At 51.3% G+C, this 22,306-nt stretch overlaps 1 protein-coding gene across 2 annotated transcripts in view; it reads left to right on the top strand.

The window, feature by feature from the left end:
* LOC137345085 (solute carrier family 13 member 2-like) overlaps positions 1 to 20,862 on the top strand; it is a 38,302-nt gene extending 17,440 nt beyond the window's left edge. The window contains exons 5-12 of one of the 2 annotated variants that reach the window (XM_068008531.1): positions 171 to 357; positions 1,372 to 1,494; positions 6,757 to 6,963; positions 7,081 to 7,202; positions 14,872 to 14,993; positions 15,087 to 15,248; positions 17,360 to 17,497; positions 18,728 to 20,862. In XM_068008531.1, coding sequence (XP_067864632.1) covers positions 171 to 357; positions 1,372 to 1,494; positions 6,757 to 6,963; positions 7,081 to 7,202; positions 14,872 to 14,993; positions 15,087 to 15,248; positions 17,360 to 17,497; positions 18,728 to 18,856 — 1,190 coding nt within the window. In that variant the 3' untranslated portion in view covers positions 18,857 to 20,862. The remainder of the gene's footprint in view (positions 1 to 170; positions 358 to 1,371; positions 1,495 to 6,756; positions 6,964 to 7,080; positions 7,203 to 14,871; positions 14,994 to 15,086; positions 15,249 to 17,359; positions 17,498 to 18,727) is intronic. The other variant, XM_068008532.1, reaches the window with a different exon arrangement.
* Positions 20,863 to 22,306: the final 1,444 nt, after the last annotated feature.

Here is a 22,306-nt window from a genome sequence, read left to right as displayed (position 1 = left end):
GAGTGTTTGATGGGACAGTGTAGAGGGAGCTTTACTCTGTATCTAACCCGTGCTGTACCTGCCCTGGGAGTGTTTGAGGCAGACTCTGGCTACAAGCTTTTCACTTATAATGTTGCAAAGAATAAAATTACAGACTTTGTTTAAAAGGTAAAATTCTGATTTTTTTTTAGGTAATGGACAGCTTCATACAGCAGAAGACAGCAACAGATTAGAGGAGGTAGAAAAAATCAAATCACAGAAACACCTGAAGCTTTCGAAGGGAATGAGTTTGAGTGTGTGTTATGCAGCAAGTATTGGGGGCACTGCAACTCTCACTGGTACCAGCCCAAACCTCATCATGAAGGGACAGTTCGATGAGTGAGTATCTGCAATTCATTCCAGATGCACCTTTGGTGACTCAATGTCCATCCAAATCGCCACCACTTTTGTTCTATCAAGTTCCCCTTCACCCCTGACCTCACTAACCTCCATCGACTTCCCATCTCCCAACGCATCAAATCCAAAATCCACGCCCTTGTCTACAAGTCCCTCCAAGGCTCTGCCCATCCAACTTTGAATATGCCTTCAGTCCCACCCTATCATGGACTCTACCCACCCATTTAATCTCCTCCCACTGCCCATGTACACTCTCCCCTATCATGGCCTCTACTCCACCATTTAACCTTCAGAGAGAAAGTTCTGTACAAAACTCAAAGAAACTCCACATAAACTCCAGAATTCACCTATCATCAAGTCCCTAAACACCCCTAACCGTCGCATCTCACAGACAACATCCATCTCCTCTTTGTACCAGCATGTCCTCTTGGATATTTGGGCCTGGAATTTGCTCGCTGTGATTTGCACTGCTTTTGCACCTTTGAATATTGGTGTAAAATTGGTGTAAAATCAGTGCAAGCAGCAAAAAAAAAAATCAGTGCAGCCTTTTAAATGCACCGTTCAGCCTGAGCTCTTCAGCAAAACACTGGGGGACAAGAAGGTGAGACAAGAGCAGTGCTTTGCTCTGTCATCTCTCTCTCAAGTGACCTGGCTGCCTGACTTGCCAGGGTTTTTATCATAACTCAGTCAGAACTGTGAATGCTCAAGTGCCATCAATGCCCAGAGGGCAGCAGGGCAGGGCAGGGCAGGGCAGGGCAGGGCAGGGCAGGGCACCAAGCCAGCAAAGAACACGCAACTTCCCTCATTGACACCTCCAAAACAGTAAGGAAATTCAACCCCTTTAGTCAATTCCTTAAATGCTTCATCCTCTGGCCTTTTTCACCTCTGTGTGAATCAGAAGATATTTCAAGGGATATGGGATTAGTCCGAGTTCTTTTTACCGGTTTAATCCACACAGACCAGTAAATATTTACACTGATGTTTCTCTACTTTCAGACTCTTCCCGCAGAATGGAGAGCTTATAAATTTTGCGACCTGGTTTGGATTTGCATTCCCTTGTACGTTAATCATGTTGTTCCTAACCTGGATTTGGCTGCAGATCATGTTCCTAGGATTTAAGTGAGTACCACTGCTCATCTTGTTAAGATAACTTCCATTTACATCCCACAGTTCCAGGAGAGTTCTGGGATCAATTGTTGGGATTGGAAATTTTTTGTGGGCCGTGTTTAGGGTTTGCCAACTCTCCAGGATTGGCCTGGAGTCTCCAGGAATGAAAGACTAATCTCCAGGACACTGCTGCGAGCAACAGCCCCGGGGAGAAAAATCATCGGGGCATTAAAAATAAATTGTTTTTTTTTTCAATTTCTTTGAACACTTTTGTTTATTATAAAAATATCGGAAATGGGGGGAGAAAAGGCTGTTTGACTGACAGTTAAGAATCATCCAATCGGGTAACGAGGAGTCTATTCAAACTGGGAAGGCGGGGCACTCTGAGGATGGACATGTTGGGCGACCAATGGCAGGAGTATGGGGGCGGGGCACTCCGAGGATGGACATGTCAGGTGACCAATGGCCCGAGTGTGGGGGCGGGGCACTCCGAGGATGGACATGTCAGGTGACCAATGGCCCGAGTGTGGGGGCGGGGCACTCCGAGAATGCACATGTCAGGTGACCAATGGCCCGAGTGTGGGGGCGGGGCACTCCGAGGATGGACATGTCAGGTGACCAATGGCCTGAGTGTGGGGGCGGGGCACTCCGAGGATGGACATGTCAGGTGACATGTATATTCAAGACTAAGATAGGTAGATTTTTGGACTCGAGGGGAATTGAGGGATATGGGGATCGGGCGGGAAAGTGGAGTTGAGGTCGAAGATCAGCCATAATCTGATTGAATGGCGGAGCAGGTTCGAGGGGCCGTATGGCCTACTCCTGCTCCTATTTCTTATGTTCTTATGACCAATGGCATGAGTGTGGGGGCGTGGCGGTTGGAGGCAGGAGATCATGTGATGACACCTTCAGGAATACGTCCAAATAGAGTTGCCAACCGCTAGAAGTCTTCTAGAATGAAGATGTCCTTCCCGGGACAATGATCCTGAAGGAAACCTGTAGTGTCAGGGATGGAACTTCTGGGTAACTCCATCGATCACATGTCTCCAGCGGAAGACCAGGGTCCAAAATGGGAGCAGGTCGGAGATAGAAGGACAGCCCCAATTCTCTGACATGCTCTCCATTTGAGCCTGGCTGGCCTTCATAGGGCTTGATTGATCAATTTACCCAACACAGGACATCATACAACAAATGGATGTTTGACGGGACAGTGTAGAGGGAGCTTTACTCTGTATCTAACCCGTGCTGTACCTGCCCTGGGAGTGTTTGATGGGACAGTGTAGAGGGAGCTTTACTCTGTATCTAACCCGTGCTGTACCTGCCCTGGGAGTGTTTGATGGGACAGTGTAGAGGGAGCTTTACTCTGTATCTAACCCGTGCTGTACCTGCCCTGGGAGTGTTTGATGGGACAGTGTAGAGGGAGCTTTACTCTGTATCTAACCCGTGCTGTACCTGCCCTGGGAGTGTTTGATGGGACAGTGTAGAGGGAGCTTTACTCTGCATCTAACCCGTGCTGTACCTGCCCTGGGAGTGTTTGATGGGACAGTGTAGAGGGAGCTTTACTCTGTATCTAACCCGTGCTGTACCTGCCCTGGGAGTGTTTGATGGGAAGACAAGGGAACGATCCATCCTGCATCTTGATAACTTCACAAATTCACAAAAAGAGAACTGACCCAGTGCCCTGGTCTCAGGGGATGAACTGGTGCACAGCCTATAAACAGTCAACATCTCAAGCTGTGGTTTGGTCCTGTGATTGAAGTTGAGGCCAATTTTAGATCTATTGTATCGATTGATACTGGAGCCTGGAACAGGAAGATTCCAAGATCCACCTGCTCCGTGCCGAGTTAGCCGATCTCCCCCGGGGTGACGGGAGGAGCTACAGTTGGCCTCAGCACTCCTGTGATGGGGGGAGGGGAGAGCTCCGCTCCTGCTCACTGTGTGGTGACACCCCCCCCCCAATGCTGGGAAGCCCCGTCTGTGCGGGCACCGGGTGAGGCCTCCCGCAGTTGAGCATACCCCGTCGACACTCGGGACCGGGAATTCCGACAGGCCAGCCGAAATGCGGCAGAGCGAGCAGCATGCCCAGCCAATGAGGAGGCTCGGACCCTGTCCCTATGGGGATTGGCTCATCGCCAGCTTGGGGCGTGGCATTAAGGGCACATCAACGCCGCCCCTCCTAGTCGATCTGCCAGAAACAAGGTTGGAATGGCGCCGTGCGGCACCGACAGAGGAAATGAATCCAGGAAGGGACCAAGAAAAAGCTTTGCTTTCTAAACAGGGCTGTAGAAAGGACTTTAAACTAGTAAAGGGGAGGGGAGGGTCTGGGCAGATATAATAGTAACCTAAAGATAAGAAGATGAACGGATGAGAGGAAAGGTCAGAATACAAAAAGAGATAAAGATAACACAAGTGCTCTGGTAACAGAAAAGATTAGAGGAAGCAACAGTAAAATAGCTGATAAAATAAATCAGGAGCAATGAAAAATAAGAACAGATTAAATTGCCTGCAATGCAATATACAGAGAATCAGCAACAAGATGGGGGGAATTGGAGGCGATGATTCGAAGAGGAACTAAATGTAATCGGGATAATGGAAACATGGCTATAGATGGGACAGGATTGGCAGTCAAATATTGCAGGTTATAATGTATTTAGATAGGATAGGGAAGGAAGAAGGGGAGATGGGGTAGCCGTGTTAATCACAAATAACAATGGCAGGAGACTGAAAGGACATAACCAACAAAGAGATAGAAACAGAATCCCTATGGACTGAGATAAAGGATAGCAAGGGGACGGTCACACTACAGATCACCAAATAGTGGAAAGGAAATGGAGGGAGAAATATGTAGACAAATCTATGAAATGAATTTTAAAAAACTGAATCATAATCATGGAGAATTTCAACTACACCCAAATAAACTGACAGGGAGAGGGGGTGACAGCGGTGAAAAGGGGTGAAGATAGAGTCTGTACAAGACTCCTTTCTGACCCAGTATGTAAGAAGCCCAACAAGGGAAGGAGCTCTGCTAGACCTAGTAATGGGAAATGTAGACCTAGTAATGGGAAATGGACCAGAGCAGATAAGAAAAGTAAAAGTAGGGGAACATCTAGGCAATAGTGATCACAAAATAATAAAGTTTAAGATAACGATTGTCAGAGATATAGATAGTACAAAGACCAAAGCAATAGATTGGAAAAAAGCCAACTATGAGGGAATGAGGATGGAGCTAAGGAAGGTAAACTGGAGAAAAATATTAACAGACAAAAAGGTGGAACAAGAGTGGACAGTGGAGCTCAGGGGAAATATATTCCACTAAAAAATAAGAACAAACTAATCAAGAATGAGATGCTGTCTCAATCGGCTAAAAAGACAATTAAGAAGGCAAAGAGGAAATAGGAAAAGAAAATATCTAAATATGAGCAAGATAAACTCACAAGAGATGATACTGAAAGGGCAGGGATTCTGAATAGATACTGTGCCTCAGTTTTCACTGACGAGGCTAACACAGAGGAACTGACAACTGCAGAACCAGTCAAGAAGGATTTTACAACAGTTAAGATAGAAAGAAAGGAGACACTAAACAGACTGGCCAAACTTAAAGTGGCCAAGACCCCAGGTTCAGGTGGATTTCATCCGCAGACACTCAGAGAGAGTGGGGAGGAGGCAGCAGAGGCACACTGATATCATTTAAAAAACATCAGTAGAAAAGGAACAGAGCCAGAGGACTGGTGAACAGCAAATGTAATTCCTATCTTCAAAAACTGGGAGGGGTATCGTTAATAATATGGAGGACTGCACCAAAATACTGGGAGCCAGAAACAGGCTTGCTGAGTGGGTGGATATAGGGCCAAGTGTGAGGTGGTTCATTGTAGAAGGAATAAGGAGGTCTCATTCCTTGGAAGGTAAGAAATTGAATGGGACAGAGGAGTAAAGAGATCTGGGAATACAGAGACATAAATCACTAAAAGTGGCAACACAAGTTGTTAAAACCATAAAGGTAAACAAAGTACTGGGATTAATTTCTAGAGGGATAGAATACAAAAGCAGGGAGGTAATATTCGATGTGTAGAGAACCTTAGTTAGACCACACTTAGAGTACTGAGTACAGTTCTGGTCTCTATTCTACAAAAAGGGATATTGAAACACTGGAGAAAGTGCAGAGAAGATTTACAAGGATGTTAGCAGAATTGAGAGGATGCAACTATCAGGAAAGATTGAACAGGCTGGGGCTCTTTTCTGTGGAAAAGAGAAGGCTGAGAGGAGACCTGATCGCAGTGTTTAAAATGATGAAGGGGTTCAATAGGGTGGATGTGGAGAAACTGTTTCCATTCGTGGCTGAGTCCAGAACAAGGCGGCATAAATATAAGATCGTCACTAACAGATTAAAGAAAGAATTTAGGAGGAATTTCTTCACCCAGAGAGTGGTGAGAATGTGGAGCTCGCTGCCACGTGGAGTGATTGAAGCAGAGAGCATAGATATATTTAAGGGGAGGCTGGATGCATACACAAGGGAGAAGGGAATAGGGGGATACGGGGGGGCTGGGTGGGATGAGGTAATTAGAGTGGGAGGAACCTCGTGTGGAGTATAAACACCAGTATAGACCAGTTGGGCCGAATGGCCTGTTTCTGTGCTGTAGATTCTGTGTAATTCTAGGAAATCTTCAGCTCCCATTTTTTGACGGTGATCGATTGCCCTGCGGGACCCCCTCCATGATCAAACCCCTCTGAGGTCAATTAACTTTAACTGGATGAGTTTTGGGGAATTTCCTGAGGCTTTAGTGGGACTAACGCCCGCCCCGAGCTGGTGTGAGCTCCGCAGGGGCCTACCGAGGGCTGACTTAGGGAAACCTAAGGAACTCCCTTAGACACAACCCCTCAAGGTGGGTGGGGGGCTGGACAGAAGATTCACCCACCCACCCATATTGCAGCACCCCGCCCCCCCCCCCTCACTCCTTTCTCCTAAGGGCACAAACGGGGCGGGATCTCTGCGCCTCGGGGGTTCTGCCTCCGTCCCCCGAGTGGAAATCTGCCGCACTTCAACCTCGGAGGCTCGGGGCCTCCTGTGCGAGGAATGATCGCTTGGGGTTTTTGGGGGGAGGGCTGGTAGTGGAACTGTATCCCAGCACTGGTCAGCACCCTCGGAGGGGGCGGCGGGCAGTGGGGGGGAGGGGGGCGAGGGAAGTGAGAAAATAGATCAAGGAGAACTGGGCCCAGGGTCTGCTTGACCGCGTGACACTAATGCTGACGCTGGGTCTCTCCCCAACCCCCTCTCAGCTTCAAGGAGAACTTCGGATGTGGGAATCAAATGTCCAGGAAGGATAACAAAGCCTACCAGGTGATCAAGGAGGAGATGAAGACCCTGGGACGCATGACGTTTGCGGAAATTGGGGTCCTGGTCCTGTTTGTTCTGCTGGTGGTGCTGTGGTTCACCAGGGATCCTGGCTTCGTACCTGGATGGGCTACCGTCCTCTTCAATAAAGAGTAAGTCTCTCTCTCTCTTCCCCCCCCGTCTCTCTCTCTCGTTACGATTGCGTTCCCTTCCCTCTCAACGACCCGTTTTTTTTTTTAAAACTCTTGCCCTCTCTTGTCTCTCTTCAGGAACGTGACCGATGCCACCGTGGTGATTTTCGTCTCATTTATTATGTTTATATTTCCCTCGGACAAACCACGCCTCCCGTGTTTCAACAAGGCCAGGGACGATGCAGACGGGAATGGCACAGGTACCCGGCAATTAGGACCAGGGAGCTTGGACGGCCTGCTCCCTGCTGCTGCTGAGAGTCCTTTTTTTTTTAAAACATTCGTTCTCAGGATGTGGGCGTCGTTGGCAGGCCCGGCATTTATTGCCTATCCCTAGTTACCCTGAGAAGGCAGTGGTGGGCCGCCGCCTTCTTGAAAGAAAGGTAGAACTTGCATTTATATAGCGCCTTTCACAACCTCAGGATGTTCCAGAGAGCTTTACAGCCAATGAAGTACTTTTTTGAAGTGTAGTCACTGTTGTAATGGAGGAAATGCAGCAGCCAATTTGCGCACAGCAAGATCCCACAAACAGCAAAGTGATAATGACCAGACTTTTTTTTTCAGTGATGTTGGTTGAGGGATAAATATTGGCCCCAGGACACGGGGAGAGCTCCCCTGCTCTTCTTCCAATAGTGGCCGTGTTATCTTTTATGTCCACCCGAGAGGGCAGGCGGGGCCTCGGTTTAACGTCTCATCCGAAGGAAGGCACCTCCGACAGTGCAGCACTCCCTCAGTACTGACCCTCCGACAGTGCGGCGCTCCCTCAGCACTGACCCTCCGACAGTGCAGCGCTCCCTCAGTACTGACCCTCTGACAGTGCAGCACTCCCTCAGTACTGACCCTCCGACAGTGCGGCACTCCCTCAGTACTGACCCTCCGACAGTGCAGCACTCCCTCAGTACTGACCCTCCGATAGTGCAGCGCTCCCTCAGTACTGACCCTCCGACAGTGCAGCGCTCCCTCAGTACTGACCCTCCGACAGTGCAGCACTCCCTCAGTACTGACCCTCCGACAGTGCAGCACTCCCTCAGTACTGACCCTCCGACAGTGCAGCGCTCCCTCAGTACTGGCACTGGGAGTGTCGGCCTGGAATATGTGCTGATCTCAAGATTTTGAACCGCTGGTAGTGGTTTGATACAACTGAGTGACTCACTGGGCCACTTCAGAGTGCAGTTAAGAATCGATCACATTGGTGTGGGACTGGAGTCACATATAGGCCCAGACCGGGTAAGGACGGCAGGTTTCCTTCCCTAAAGGACATCAGTGAACCAGTTGGGATTTTTACGACAATCCGACAGCTTCACGGTCACTTTTACTGATCCCAGATTTTTATTCCCAGATTTTTAAAACTGAATTCAAATTCTCAACCTTACCCGGTCTGGGCCTATATGTGACTCCAGTCCCACAGCAATGTGATCGACTCTTAACTGCCCTCTGAAGTGGCCCAGCGAGTCACTCAGTTGTATCAAACCACTACCAGCGGTTCAAAATCCTGAGATCAGCACATATTCCAGATGGGGTTTGAACTACTCTGGATTATGGTGGTGGACAATTAAACAACTAACGGGAGGAGGAGGCTCTGTAAACATCCCCATCCTCAATGATGGCGGAGTCCAGCACGTGAATGCAAAAGACAAGGCTGAAGCATTTGCAACCATCTTCAGCCAGAAGTGCCGAGTGGATGATCCATCTCGGCCTCCTCCCGATATCCCCACCATCATGGAAGCCAGTCTTCAGCCAATTCGATTCACTCCACGTGATATCAAGAAACGGCTGAGTGCACTGGATACAGCAAAGGCTATGGGCCCCGACAACATCCCAGCTGTAGTGCTGAAGACTTGTGCTCCAGAACTAGCTGCGCCTCCAGCCAAGCTGTTCCAGTACAGCTACGACACTGGCATCTACCCGACAATGTGGAAAATTGCCCAGGTATGTCCTGTCCACAAAAAGCAGGACAAGTCCAGTCCGACCAATTACCGCCCCATCAGTCTACTCTCAATCATAAGCAAAGTGATGGAAGGTGTCATCGACAGTGCTATCAAGCGGCACTTACTCACCAATAACCTGCTCACCGATGCTCAGTTTGGGTTCCGCCAGGACCACTCGGCTCCAGACCTCATTACAGCCTTGGTCAAACATGGACAAAAGAGCTGAATTCCAGAGGTGAGGTGAGAGTGACTGCCCTTGACATCAAGGCAGCATTTGACCGAGTGTGGCACCAAGGAGCCCTAGTAAAATTGAAGTCAATCGGAATCAGGGGGAAAACTCTCCAGTGGCTGGAGTCATACCGAGCACAAAGGAAGATGGTAGAGGTTGTTGGAGGCCAATCATCTAAGCCCCAGGACATTGCTGCAGGAGTTCCTCAAGGCAGTGTCCTAGGCCCAACCATCTTCAGCTGCTTCATCAATGACCTTCCCTCCATCATAAGGTCAGAAATGGGGAAGTTCACTGATGATTGCACAGTGTTCAGTTCCATTTGCAACCCCTCAGATAATGAAGCAGTCCGAGCCCGCATGCAGCAAGACCTGGACAACATCCAGACGGGCTGATATGTGGCAAGTAACATTCGCGCCAGACAAGTGCCAGGAAAATGACCATCTCCAACAAGAGAGAGTCTAACCACCTCCCCTTGACATTCAATGGCATTACCATCACCGAATCCCCCACCATCAACATCCTGGGGGTCACCATTGACCAGAAACTTAACTGGACCAGCCTCATAAATACTGTGGCTACAAGAGCAGGTCAGAGGCTGGGTATTCTGCGGCGAGTGACTCACCTCCTGACTCCCCAAAGCCTTTCCACCATCTACAAGGCACAAGTCAGGAGTGTGATGGAATACTCTCCACTTGTCTGGATGAATGCAGCTCCAACAACACTCAAGAAGCTCGACACCATCCAGGACAAAGCAGCCCGCTTGATTGGCACCCCATCCACCACCCTAAACATTCACTCCCTTCACCACCGGCGCACAGTGGCTGCAGTGTGTACCGTCCACAGGATGCACTGCAGCAACTCGCCAAGGCTTCTTCGACAGCACCTCCCAAACCCGCGACCTCTACCACCTCGAAGGACAAGAGCAGCAGGCACATGGGAACAACACCACCTGCACGTTCCCCTCCAAGTCACACACCATCCCGACTTGGAAATATATCGCTGTTCTTTCATCGTCGCTGAGTCAAAATCCTGGAACTCCCTTCCTAACAGCACTGTGGGGGAACCTTCACCACACGGACTGCAGCGGTTCAAGAAGGCGGCTCACCACCACCTTCTCAAGGGGCAATTAGGGATGGGCAATAAATGCCGGCCTCGCCAGCGACACCCACATCCCATGAATGAATTTTAAAAATATTAGTCCAGGAACATAAGGAATAGGAGCAGGAGTAGGCCATTCGGCCCCTCGAGCCTGCTCCACCATTCAATCAGATCATGGCTGATCTTCGACCTCAACTCCACTTTCCCGCCCGATCCCCATATCCCCCGATTCCCCTCGAGTCCAAAAATCCATCGATCTCAGCCTTGAATGTGCTCAATGACTGAGCATCCACAGCCCTCTGGGGCAGAGAATTCCAAAGATTCACAACCCTCTGAGCGAAGAAATAACTCCTCATCTCACCGCACCCCCAAAACACCACACCACCGCACCCCCTAAACACCACACCGCACCCCCTAAACACCACACCGCACCCCCTAAACACCACACCACCACACCCCCTAAACACCACACCACCGCACCCCCTAAACACCACACCACCGCACCCCCTAAACACCACACCGCACCCCCTAAACACCACACCACCGCACCCCCTAAACACCACACCACCGCACCCCCTAAACACCACACCACCGCACCCCCTAAACACCACACCACCGCACCCCCTAAACACCACACCACCGCACCCCCTAAACACCACACCGCACCCCCTAAACACCACACCACCGCACCCCCTAAACACCACACCGCACCCCCTAAACACCACACCACCGCACCCCCTAAACACCACACCGCACCCCCTAAACACCACACCACCGTACCCCCTAAACACCACACCACCGCACCCCCTAAACACCACACCACCGCACCCCCTAAACACCACACCACCGCACCCCCTAAACACCACACCGCACCCCCTAAACACCACACCACCGCACCCCCTAAACACCACACCGCACCCCCTAAACACCACACCACCGCACCCCCTAAACACCACACCGCACCCCCTAAACACCACACCACCGCACCCCCTAAACACCACACCACCGCACCCCCTAAACACACCACCGCACCCCCTAAACACACCACCGCACCCCCTAAACACCACACCACCGCACCCCCTAAACACCACACCACCGCACCCCCTAAACACCACACCACCGCACCCCCTAAACACCATACCGCACCCCCTAAACACCACACCACCGCACCCCCTAAACACCACACCACCGCACCCCCTAAACACACCACCGCACCCCCTAAACACACCACCGCACCCCCTAAACACCACACCACCGCACCCCCTAAACACCACACCACCGCACCCCCTAAACACACCACCGCACCCCCTAAACACACCACCGCACCCCCTAAACACCACACCACCGCACCCCCTAAACACCACACCACCGCACCCCCTAAACACCACACCACCGCACCCCCTAAACACCACACCGCACCCCCTAAACACCACACCACCGCACCCCCTAAACACCACACCGCACCCCCTAAACACCACACCACCGCACCCCCTAAACACCACACCGCACCCCCTAAACACCACACCACCGCACCCCCTAAACACCACACCGCACCCCCTAAACACCACACCGCCGCACCCCCTAAACACCACACCACCGCACCCCCTAAACACCACACCGCACCCCCTAAACACCACACCACCGCACCCCCTAAACACCACACCACCGCACCCCCTAAACACCACACCGCACCCCCTAAACACCACACCACCGCACCCCCTAAACACCACACCACCGCACCCCCTAAACACCACACCACCGCACCCCCTAAACACCACACCACCGCACCCCCTAAACACCACACCACCGCACCCCCTAAACACCACACCGCACCCCCTAAACACCACACCACCGCACCCCCTAAACACCACACCACCGCACCCCCTAAACACCACACCACCGCACCCCCTAAACACCACACCACCGCACCCCCTAAACACCACACCACCGCACCCCCTAAACACCACACCACCGCACCCCCTAAACACCACACCACCGCACCCCCTAAACACCACCGCACCCCCTAAACACCACCGCACCCCCTAAACACCACCGCACCCCCTAAACACCACCGCACCCCCTAAACACCACACCACCGCACCCCCTAAACACCACACCGCACCCCCTAAACACCACACCACCGCACCCCCTAAACACCACCGCACCCCCTAAACACCACACCACCGCACCCCCTAAACACCACACCACCGCACCCCCTAAACACCACACCACCGCACCCCCTAAACACCACACCACCGCACCCCCTAAACACCACACCACCGCACCCCCTAAACACCACACCGCACCCCCTAAACACCACACCACCGCACCCCCTAAACACCACACCGCACCCCCTAAACACCACACCACCGCACCCCCTAAACACCACACCGCACCCCCTAAACACCACACCACCGTACCCCCTAAACACCACACCACCGCACCCCCTAAACACCACACCACCGCACCCCCTAAACACCACACCACCGCACCCCCTAAACACCACACCGCACCCCCTAAACACCACACCACCGCACCCCCTAAACACCACACCGCACCCCCTAAACACCACACCACCGCACCCCCTAAACACCACACCGCACCCCCTAAACACCACACCACCGCACCCCCTAAACACCACACCACCGCACCCCCTAAACACACCACCGCACCCCCTAAACACACCACCGCACCCCCTAAACACCACACCACCGCACCCCCTAAACACCACACCACCGCACCCCCTAAACACCACACCACCGCACCCCCTAAACACCATACCGCACCCCCTAAACACCACACCACCGCACCCCCTAAACACCACACCACCGCACCCCCTAAACACACCACCGCACCCCCTAAACACACCACCGCACCCCCTAAACACCACACCACCGCACCCCCTAAACACCACACCACCGCACCCCCTAAACACACCACCGCACCCCCTAAACACACCACCGCACCCCCTAAACACCACACCACCGCACCCCCTAAACACCACACCACCGCACCCCCTAAACACCACACCACCGCACCCCCTAAACACCACACCGCACCCCCTAAACACCACACCACCGCACCCCCTAAACACCACACCACCGCACCCCCTAAACACCACACCGCACCCCCTAAACACCACACCACCGCACCCCCTAAACACCACACCGCACCCCCTAAACACCACACCGCCGCACCCCCTAAACACCACACCACCGCACCCCCTAAACACCACACCGCACCCCCTAAACACCACACCACCGCACCCCCTAAACACCACACCACCGCACCCCCTAAACACCACACCGCACCCCCTAAACACCACACCACCGCACCCCCTAAACACCACACCACCGCACCCCCTAAACACCACACCACCGCACCCCCTAAACACCACACCACCGCACCCCCTAAACACCACACCACCGCACCCCCTAAACACCACACCGCACCCCCTAAACACCACACCACCGCACCCCCTAAACACCACACCACCGCACCCCCTAAACACCACACCACCGCACCCCCTAAACACCACACCACCGCACCCCCTAAACACCACACCACCGCACCCCCTAAACACCACACCACCGCACCCCCTAAACACCACACCACCGCACCCCCTAAACACCACCGCACCCCCTAAACACCACCGCACCCCCTAAACACCACCGCACCCCCTAAACACCACCGCACCCCCTAAACACCACACCACCGCACCCCCTAAACACCACACCGCACCCCCTAAACACCACACCACCGCACCCCCTAAACACCACCGCACCCCCTAAACACCACACCACCGCACCCCCTAAACACCACACCGCACCCCCTAAACACCACACCACCGCACCCCCTAAACACCACACCGCACCCCCTAAACACCACACCACCGCACCCCCTAAACACCACACCACCGCACCCCCTAAACACCACACCACCGCACCCCCTAAACACCACACCGCACCCCCTAAACACCACACCACCGCACCCCCTAAACACACCACCGCACCCCCTAAACACCACACCACCGCACCCCCTAAACACCACACCACCGCACCCCCTAAACACCACACCACCGCACCCCCTAAACACACCACCGCACCCCCTAAACACCACACCGCACCCCCTAAACACCACACCACCGCACCCCCTAAACACCACACCACCGCACCCCCTAAACACCACACCGCACCCCCTAAACACCACACCACCGCACCCCCTAAACACCACACCACCGCACCCCCTAAACACCACACCGCACCCCCTAAACACCACACCACCGCACCCCCTAAACACCACACCACCGCACCCCCTAAACACCACACCACCGCACCCCCTAAACACCACACCGCACCCCCTAAACACCACACCACACCGCACAGAGAGGGGGAGAAACACTACACCACACAGAGAGGGTGAGACACTACCCCACACAGAGGGGGGTGACACTACCCCACACAGAGGGGGTGACACTACCCCACACAGAGAGGGTGACACTACCCCACATAGATGGGGAGAGACACTAGGAGAGGCCCTGAGCAAATTGAACTGTGAGCTTTAGGGCCTGAGAATAAGTTCCTGGTGCAACTACTGACAAAAGTTCTGCTCCCCCAGATAATAAATGCAAGTACGGGCCTGCTCCCGCACTACTGAACTGGAAGTTAGTCCAACAGAAGCTGCCCTGGAATGTCGTGCTCCTACTGGGAGGGGGCTTTGCTCTGGCTAAAGGCAGTGAGGTAACTCAGTCTGTTACTATTGGAGGTCCCCACTTGGGGATCTGGGGGGGAGTCACAGGCTTACACTTCAATGTGTTTTTTTTCCCTTTATAGGCGTCTGGTTTTTCCAAATGGCTCGGGAATCAACTCACTCCACTCGAGATTATCCCACCGTGGGCCATCGTCATCATTCTGTGTCTGTTGATTGCCACCTTCACAGAATGTGCCAGCAACGTAGCAACAACATCACTGTTCCTCCCTATTCTGGCTTCGATGGTGAGTCCGATCACTGCCTCGAAGGCCCATTGTTGTCACATTAACTATCAACAGAGAGAGAGCTGCGTCTCTGTCTCAGTCTGTCTCCCTCTGCCTGTATGTCTTCAGCTGTCTGTCCATCTCTCCTTACTTATGTCTATCATAAGGACATACAGCACAGAATGGACTCTCCCCTATCACAGACTCTCCCCACCCATTTAATCTCCTCCCACAGCCCATGTACGCTCTCCCCTATCATGGACTCTCCCCACCCATTTAATCTCCTCCCACAGCCCATGTACACTCTCCCCTATCATAGACTCTACCCACCCATTCAATCTCCTCCCACAGCCCATGTACACTCTCCCCTATCATGGACTCTCCCCACCCATTTAATCTCCTCCCACAGCCCATGTACACTCTCCCCTATCATGGACGCTCCCCACCCATTCAATCTCCTCCCACAGCCCATGTACACTCTCCCCTATCATGGACTCTCCCCACCCATTTAATCTCCTCCCACAGCCCATGTACACTCTCCCCTATCATGGACGCTCCCCACCCATTCAATCTCCTCCCACAGCCCATGTACACTCTCCCCTATCATAGACTCTACCCACCCATTCAATCTCCTCCCACAGCCCATGTACACTCTCCCCTATCATGGACTCTCCCCACCCATTTAATCTCCTCCCACAGCCCATGTACACTCTCCCCTATCACAGACTCTCCCCACCCATTCAATCTCCTCCCACAGCCCATGTACACTCTCCCCTATCATGGACGCTCCCCACCCATTTAATCTCCTCCCACAGCCCATGTACACTCTCCCCTATCATCGACTCCACCCACCCATTTAATCTCTTGAGATAAAGTCCTGTATAATTATTCCTTGAGTAAGGGAATCCACAGAAAGTCCAGAACATTCCTCTGTGCTCACCTCTCCACTCATTAACCTCGGCCTGCTGCACTCTAGACCACAGTCCCTTCCTCGTCCAGTCTCTCTTTCAGAATCATCAGAATGTAGATTTTAAACCTTCCCTTGCTACTATATCCTTTATATCCTGAACACATCTCTCACTCTACCTGCACAGTTACAACATTCCCTCTCAGTTTGCTCATTAAATTGTTACAGAGATACAGATAGTCATATCGATAAATAATGATATAGGTAAATAGATAGTAATATAAATAGATAAATTCATAGTCATATAGAAAGATAAATAATCATATAGATAGTCATCGAGATAAATGGATAGATAGATGTAGACAGACAGATCTATAGATAGGTCAACAGGTAGGTGGTTGGTTAGAGAGGAGGAGATGTCGAGAGTGGATCTCCAGCCTCTGTTGTTGTGAGTTTGGTGGAAGATCAGCAGAAACTGATTCAGTGTGAACCTGGGCACGAACCCCAAGGATATTCACCCCCGTTGAGATAGAGATCAATCGATAGATAGAAAGAGAGAGAGAGAGAGAGGGAGATCATGATAGACAGACACAGAAAGATAGGAAGAGAAAGAAACAGATAGAAAGATAGATGGATAAAGAAAGCTATAAATAGAGAGCAAGTGAGCCAGGTCGAAGGACAGAGGGGTTGGACTTATATTGAGGTGCATGAATACACAGAGAGATGATCAATACCCATTGATTATTAGCAATAGATCAGACTTTTTTTTTTACATACAATGGCTCTGCAGTGTCTGAGTCAGTGAGTGCAGGGCCCAGTGTGATACTGAGGGTCACCAACCCTCCAGGATTGTCTTGGAGTCTCCGGGAATCGAAGATTAATCTCCAGGACAACCCAGGAGAGAAATCAAAGGGACATTAAAAAAAATCATTTTCTTTCAACATTTTCATATATTAGTTATAAAAAAAAAGCTGTTTGACTGATGGTCAAGAATCAACCCATCAGGTAACCAAGAGTCTGTTGGCTTCCCAATTGGACTTGGGGAAGGCGGGGCACTGCGAGGATGGACATGTCGGGCGACCAATGGCGGGAGCGTGGGGGCAGGGCAGTTGGAGGTCGGCGGTCATGTGATGAACCCTCCAGGACTACGTCCAACCCTGAGTGGTACTGAGCGTTCCTGTTGGTTTTGCCGGATGTAGTGAGTGTTCTCCGTTTGTATTCGCAGGCTCAACGCATCAATCTGAATCCGCTCTACGTCATGCTCCCGTGCACCCTCTGTGCTTCCTTCGCATTCATGTTGCCGGTGGCAACGCCTCCGAATTCCATTGTTTTCTCCTACGGGTACCTGAAGGTGACTGACATGGTAGGTATTCAAAAATCAAAAACAAAAAAGCATTAGCCCTCGGCAGAGTTTACCAAATGTTACGATGAGTTTGGAGAATCAGGAGCTCTCTCTCACCAGGCCACGATTTCCCGCTTCTGCGTCCCGGAGACCGGAATTTTTCTTCATTATGTTCTTTGGGATGTGGGCGTCGTTGGCGAGGCCGGCATTTAATGCCCATCCCCTAGTCGCCCCTTGAGAAGGTGGTGGTGAGCCGCCTTCTTGAACCGCTGCAGTCCATGTGGTGAAGGAGTTCCAGGACTTTGATCCAGTGATGATGAAGAAACGGATGGAGGATGCTGTCCCAATTAAAGCTATGTCCAAAATCCTGATTGGGGGAGGGGGAGCGGAGGGGAGGGGGGCACAGCCTTCAGCCAACATTCCAGCAGCGGTTTCGGGGTGTTCCAGAAAGGCAGCTGCCCTGTACTACCTCAGACAAAGGCCCCAAAGATGATACAGAGCAAAGATCTTAGAGAGGATCGATTTCCACTTACCTCTTCACCTCTGGGCTCCTCCCATTGGAGTGGCAGAAAATGGCTCTGAATTTCCAGCAGGGACTCCGGGCCGGGCCTCTGTTGCTTCCCTACACAAGGCACACCTGTCCCAAATATTAAAACAGGAAACTGGACAGTGTAGAGGGAGCTTTACTCTGTATCTAACCCTGTACCTGCCCTGGGAGTGTTTGATGGGACAGTGTAGAGGGAGCTTTACTCTGTATCTAACCCATGCTGTACCTGCCCTGGGAGTGTTTGATGGGACAGTGTAGAGGGAGCTTTACTCTGTATCTAACCCGTGCTGTACCTGCCCTGGGAGTGTTTGATGGGACAGTGTAGAGGGAGCTTTACTCTGTATCTAACCCGGGCTGTACCTGCCCTGGGAGTGTTTGATGGGACAGTGTAGAGGGAGCTTTACTCTGTATCTAACCCTGTACCTGCCCTGGGAGTGTTTGATGGGACAGTGTAGAGGGAGCTTTATTCTGTATCTAACCCGTGCTGTACCTGCCCTGGGAGTGTTTGATGGGACAGTGTAGAGGGAGCTTTACTCTGTATCTAACCCGGGCTGTACCTGCCCTGGGAGTGTTTGATGGGGCAGTGTAGAGGGTGCTTTACTCTGTAACTAACCCGTGCTGTACCTGCACTAATATCTCCCCATCTTGATGGCAGCTTGAGAAGTTCTGACAGTTTTCTCACCCCTCTTTCTGATATCACACAGGCAAAAGCTGGAATTATGGTCAACCTAATTGGTGTGTTCGTAATCACACTGGCGGTAAACTCCTGGGGACAGCTGATGTTCAACCTAAACACCTTTCCTGTGTGGGCAAATTTGACGACCAAGGAGTGAACTGAACAGGGGAATGAAAATCAGGAATACGTCAAAATATCAACCCCAGAATGGCCACCGAGCGGAGTCTGCGATACAACCCTTAATTTTATTTTAATTATTTAAATGTTTCCACCCAGTTGTGTCGCAGATTTTAATACAATGAGAGTTAAATTGTGCAGAGACCGGGCAATGAACAGTACTTGCTGACTGTGTGAAGATGTGAAATTTTGTAGCCATAATGTCTCTAAATAGTGAGATTCAAGTAAATTCTACAAACTCCCGAGGTCCAGAACCAACTGCAGCAAGATGGACAATTAACCCGCACTGTGAAGGAGAAGATTCTGGGGCCAATATCACAAAATCATCGACCACACATTGTGGGCACTGAGCTATCTCCATCACAAGTAAAACAGGTTCCTGCTTCCTTCTCTCTTAATTCAACCTGTTTATTGGTATGTTTGTCTGTCAGTGTGTGGGTGTGTGTCTCAGTGTGTGTGTTTGTCTGGGTCTGTGTGTGTGTCTGCCTGCCTGGGTCTGTGTGTGTATTTGTCTGTGTGTGTATTTGTCTGTGGGTGTATTTGTGGGTGTATTTGTCTGTGTGTATTTGTCTGTGTGGGTGTGTGTGTGTATTTGTCTGTGTGGGTGTATTTGTCTGTGTGGGTGTGTTTGTCTGTGTGGGTATATTTGTCTGTGTGGGTGTGTTTGTGTATTTGTGTGTGTGTCTGGGTGATTGTATCTCTGTGTGCCTGTGGGTGTTAAGGTCCCAGACAATTTATCATTAGCAATTCCACGGGCACCACTTCATATTACAGACTAATCTTGGTGAAACAGGGAGAGATTCTGTGCTATTGTCACATGTTCCCTTTAAAGCAAGGAAGAGTATAACGCACTCAATGCTCCTATTCTGGAGCTCGTCCTGAGTTTCTGAAGGATGTTGAGGACATAGAACTGTATGTGTGTAAGCATGTGTGAGCGTGTGTGTAAGGCTGTGTTGATATAGCGGGATGTGTGTGTGTGTGTTTTGGTGTGTGTCAGTATGTGTGAGAAAGTGTGTTTTTGTTTTGATGCATCTGTGAGGCTGCATTGGTGGGAGTGTGTGTTGGTGAGTGAGTGTGTGTTGGTGAGTGAGTGTGTGTTGGTGAGTGAGTGTGTGTTGGTGAGTGAGTGTGTGTTGGTGGGAGTGTGTGTGTTGGTGAGTGAGTGTGTGTGTGTATTGGGTTGTGTTTGTGTGAAGGTGTGTTGGGGTGTGTGTTGGTATGTGTGAGAGTGTGTGTGTGTTTTGGTGTGTATATATGGGTGTGTATATATGGGTGTGTGATGTGTGTGTGTCCTTTATCTTCACATTGAATTGGTCCCCTGTTGCACATGTGCTACTCCAGCACTTGTAATGAGGCTGTTCTTGCAACTGGTTCCCCTTCCGTTACCAGGAGTCAGGCTGCGGCCTGTTGCGTTGTCAGCTGTCTTTCTCTTATACCCAAGATGGAGGCCAGAGCGCGATCTACTGGCCTCCCCAAAAGCGGGTGAAACTCTTCTCTGGACAGTGATCGGCCCCTGGACCCAAAGACCAGCTGTTGGTTCAGGAGGCATCTCCTGTTCTGCCAGCAAGATTCCCGTTCCAATCTTCAAACTTCAATAACTCCCTGTTGGGTTTCCTCTGCCCCGACCGCCAATGCACTCCAATAATATCCCGCGTCTCTCACCCCACGGGTACTCAGAGTTTCAGCGGTGGGGGGTTAGCTCGGAGCAACTGAGAAATGGAGTTTGGAGAACTATATATATACAAAAGAAACAAATTTCGACAAAGGAAAAGGCTTCTAACGGTGAAGGTGAGGATGGCAGGGAGTCTGACTGCAGGTGTGAGGGGGGGCAGTCAGTCGAATATCACTGACCACTGATTGTACGTTTCCACAATAACCATCGTGATGTGGAGAAATCTGAAAAGTCACAACGCTGCGAAATATTTATAGTTTGTAAAGGATTGCATTTATATGGAAATGTAAAAAATAAAGTGAGGAGCCTTTGAATTCTGTGGGTTAATTCTTGTTGGGTCAGACCCAGCTGTCAGGTTGAAGACAGGCTGCTTGCTGTAGTCTGCACACAATGTACGATATTCTCTCCGTCGTCTACTAAGCTGTGAGCCAGGATTGCAAATTCATAAAATCTACCCCAGAGGAAGATAAGAAATCGTGGAGTGATGGAATCCCAGCTCACTCCCTCTCCAACCTGCGCACCCTCCCCCAAATAAAATCTCGGAGCTCTCTTTCTGTGAACAAAACAGTGCAGAGGGAGCTTTACTCTGTATCTAACCCTGTACCTGCCCTGGGAGTGTTTGATGGGACAGTGCAGAGGGAGCTTTACTCTGTATCTAACCCTGTACCTGCCCTGGGAGTGTTTGATGGGACAGTGTCGAGGGAGCTTTACTCTGTATCTAACCCTGTACCTGCCCTGGGAGTGTTTGATGGGACAGTGTAGAGGGAGCTTTACTCTGTATCTAACCCTGTACCTGCCCTGGGAGTGTTTGATGGGACAGTGTAGAGGGAGCTTTACTCTGTATCTAACCCTGTACCTGCCCTGGGAGTGTTTGATGGGACAGTGTAGAGGGAGCTTTACTCTGTATCTAACCCTGTACCTGCCCTGGGAGTGTTTGATGGGACAGTGTAGAGGGAGCTTTACTCTGTATCTAACCCTGTACCTGCCCTGGGAGTGTTTGACGGGACAGTGTAGAGGGAGCTTTACTCTGTATCTAACCCGTGCTGTTCCTGCCCTGGGAGTGTTTGATGGGACAGTGTAGAGGGAGCTTTACTCTGTATCTAACCCTGTACCTGCCCTGGGAGTGTTTGATGGGACAGTGTAGAGGGAGCTTTACTCTGTATCTAACCCGTGCTGTTCCTGCCCTGGGAGTGTTTGATGGGACAGTGTAGAGGGAGCTTTACTCTGTATCTAACCCTGTACCTGCCCTGGGAGTGTTTGATGGGACAGTGTAGAGGGAGCTTTACTCTGTATCTAACCCACGCTGTACCTGCCCTGGGAGTGTTTGATGGGACAGTGTAGAGGGAGCTTTACTCTGTATCTAACCCATGCTGTACCTGCCCCGGGAGTGTTTGATGGGACAGTGTAGAGGGAGCTTTACTCCGTATCTAACCCGTGCTGTACCTGCCCTGGGAGTGTTTGATGGGACAGTGTAGAGGGAGCTTTACTCTGTATCTAACCTGTGCTGTACCTGCCCTGGGAGTGTTTGATGGGACAGTGTAGAGGGAGCTTTACTCTGTATCTAACCCGTGCTGTACCTGCCCTGGGAGTGTTTGATGGGACAGTGTAGAGGGAGCTTTACTCTGTATCTAACCCGTGCTGTACCTGCCCTGGGAGTGTTTGATGGGACAGTGTAGAGGGAGCTTTACTCTGTATCTAACCCGTGCTGTACCTGCCCTGGGAGTGTTTGATGGGACAGTGTAGAGGGAGCTTTACTCT

The sequence above is a fragment of the Heptranchias perlo genome, chromosome 28 (genome assembly GCF_035084215.1).
Source record: "Heptranchias perlo isolate sHepPer1 chromosome 28, sHepPer1.hap1, whole genome shotgun sequence".
NCBI classification, from domain to species: domain Eukaryota; kingdom Metazoa; phylum Chordata; class Chondrichthyes; order Hexanchiformes; family Hexanchidae; genus Heptranchias; species Heptranchias perlo.
Note: the sequence above shows the minus strand (reverse complement) of the source record. Positions and strands in the feature narration are given on the sequence as shown.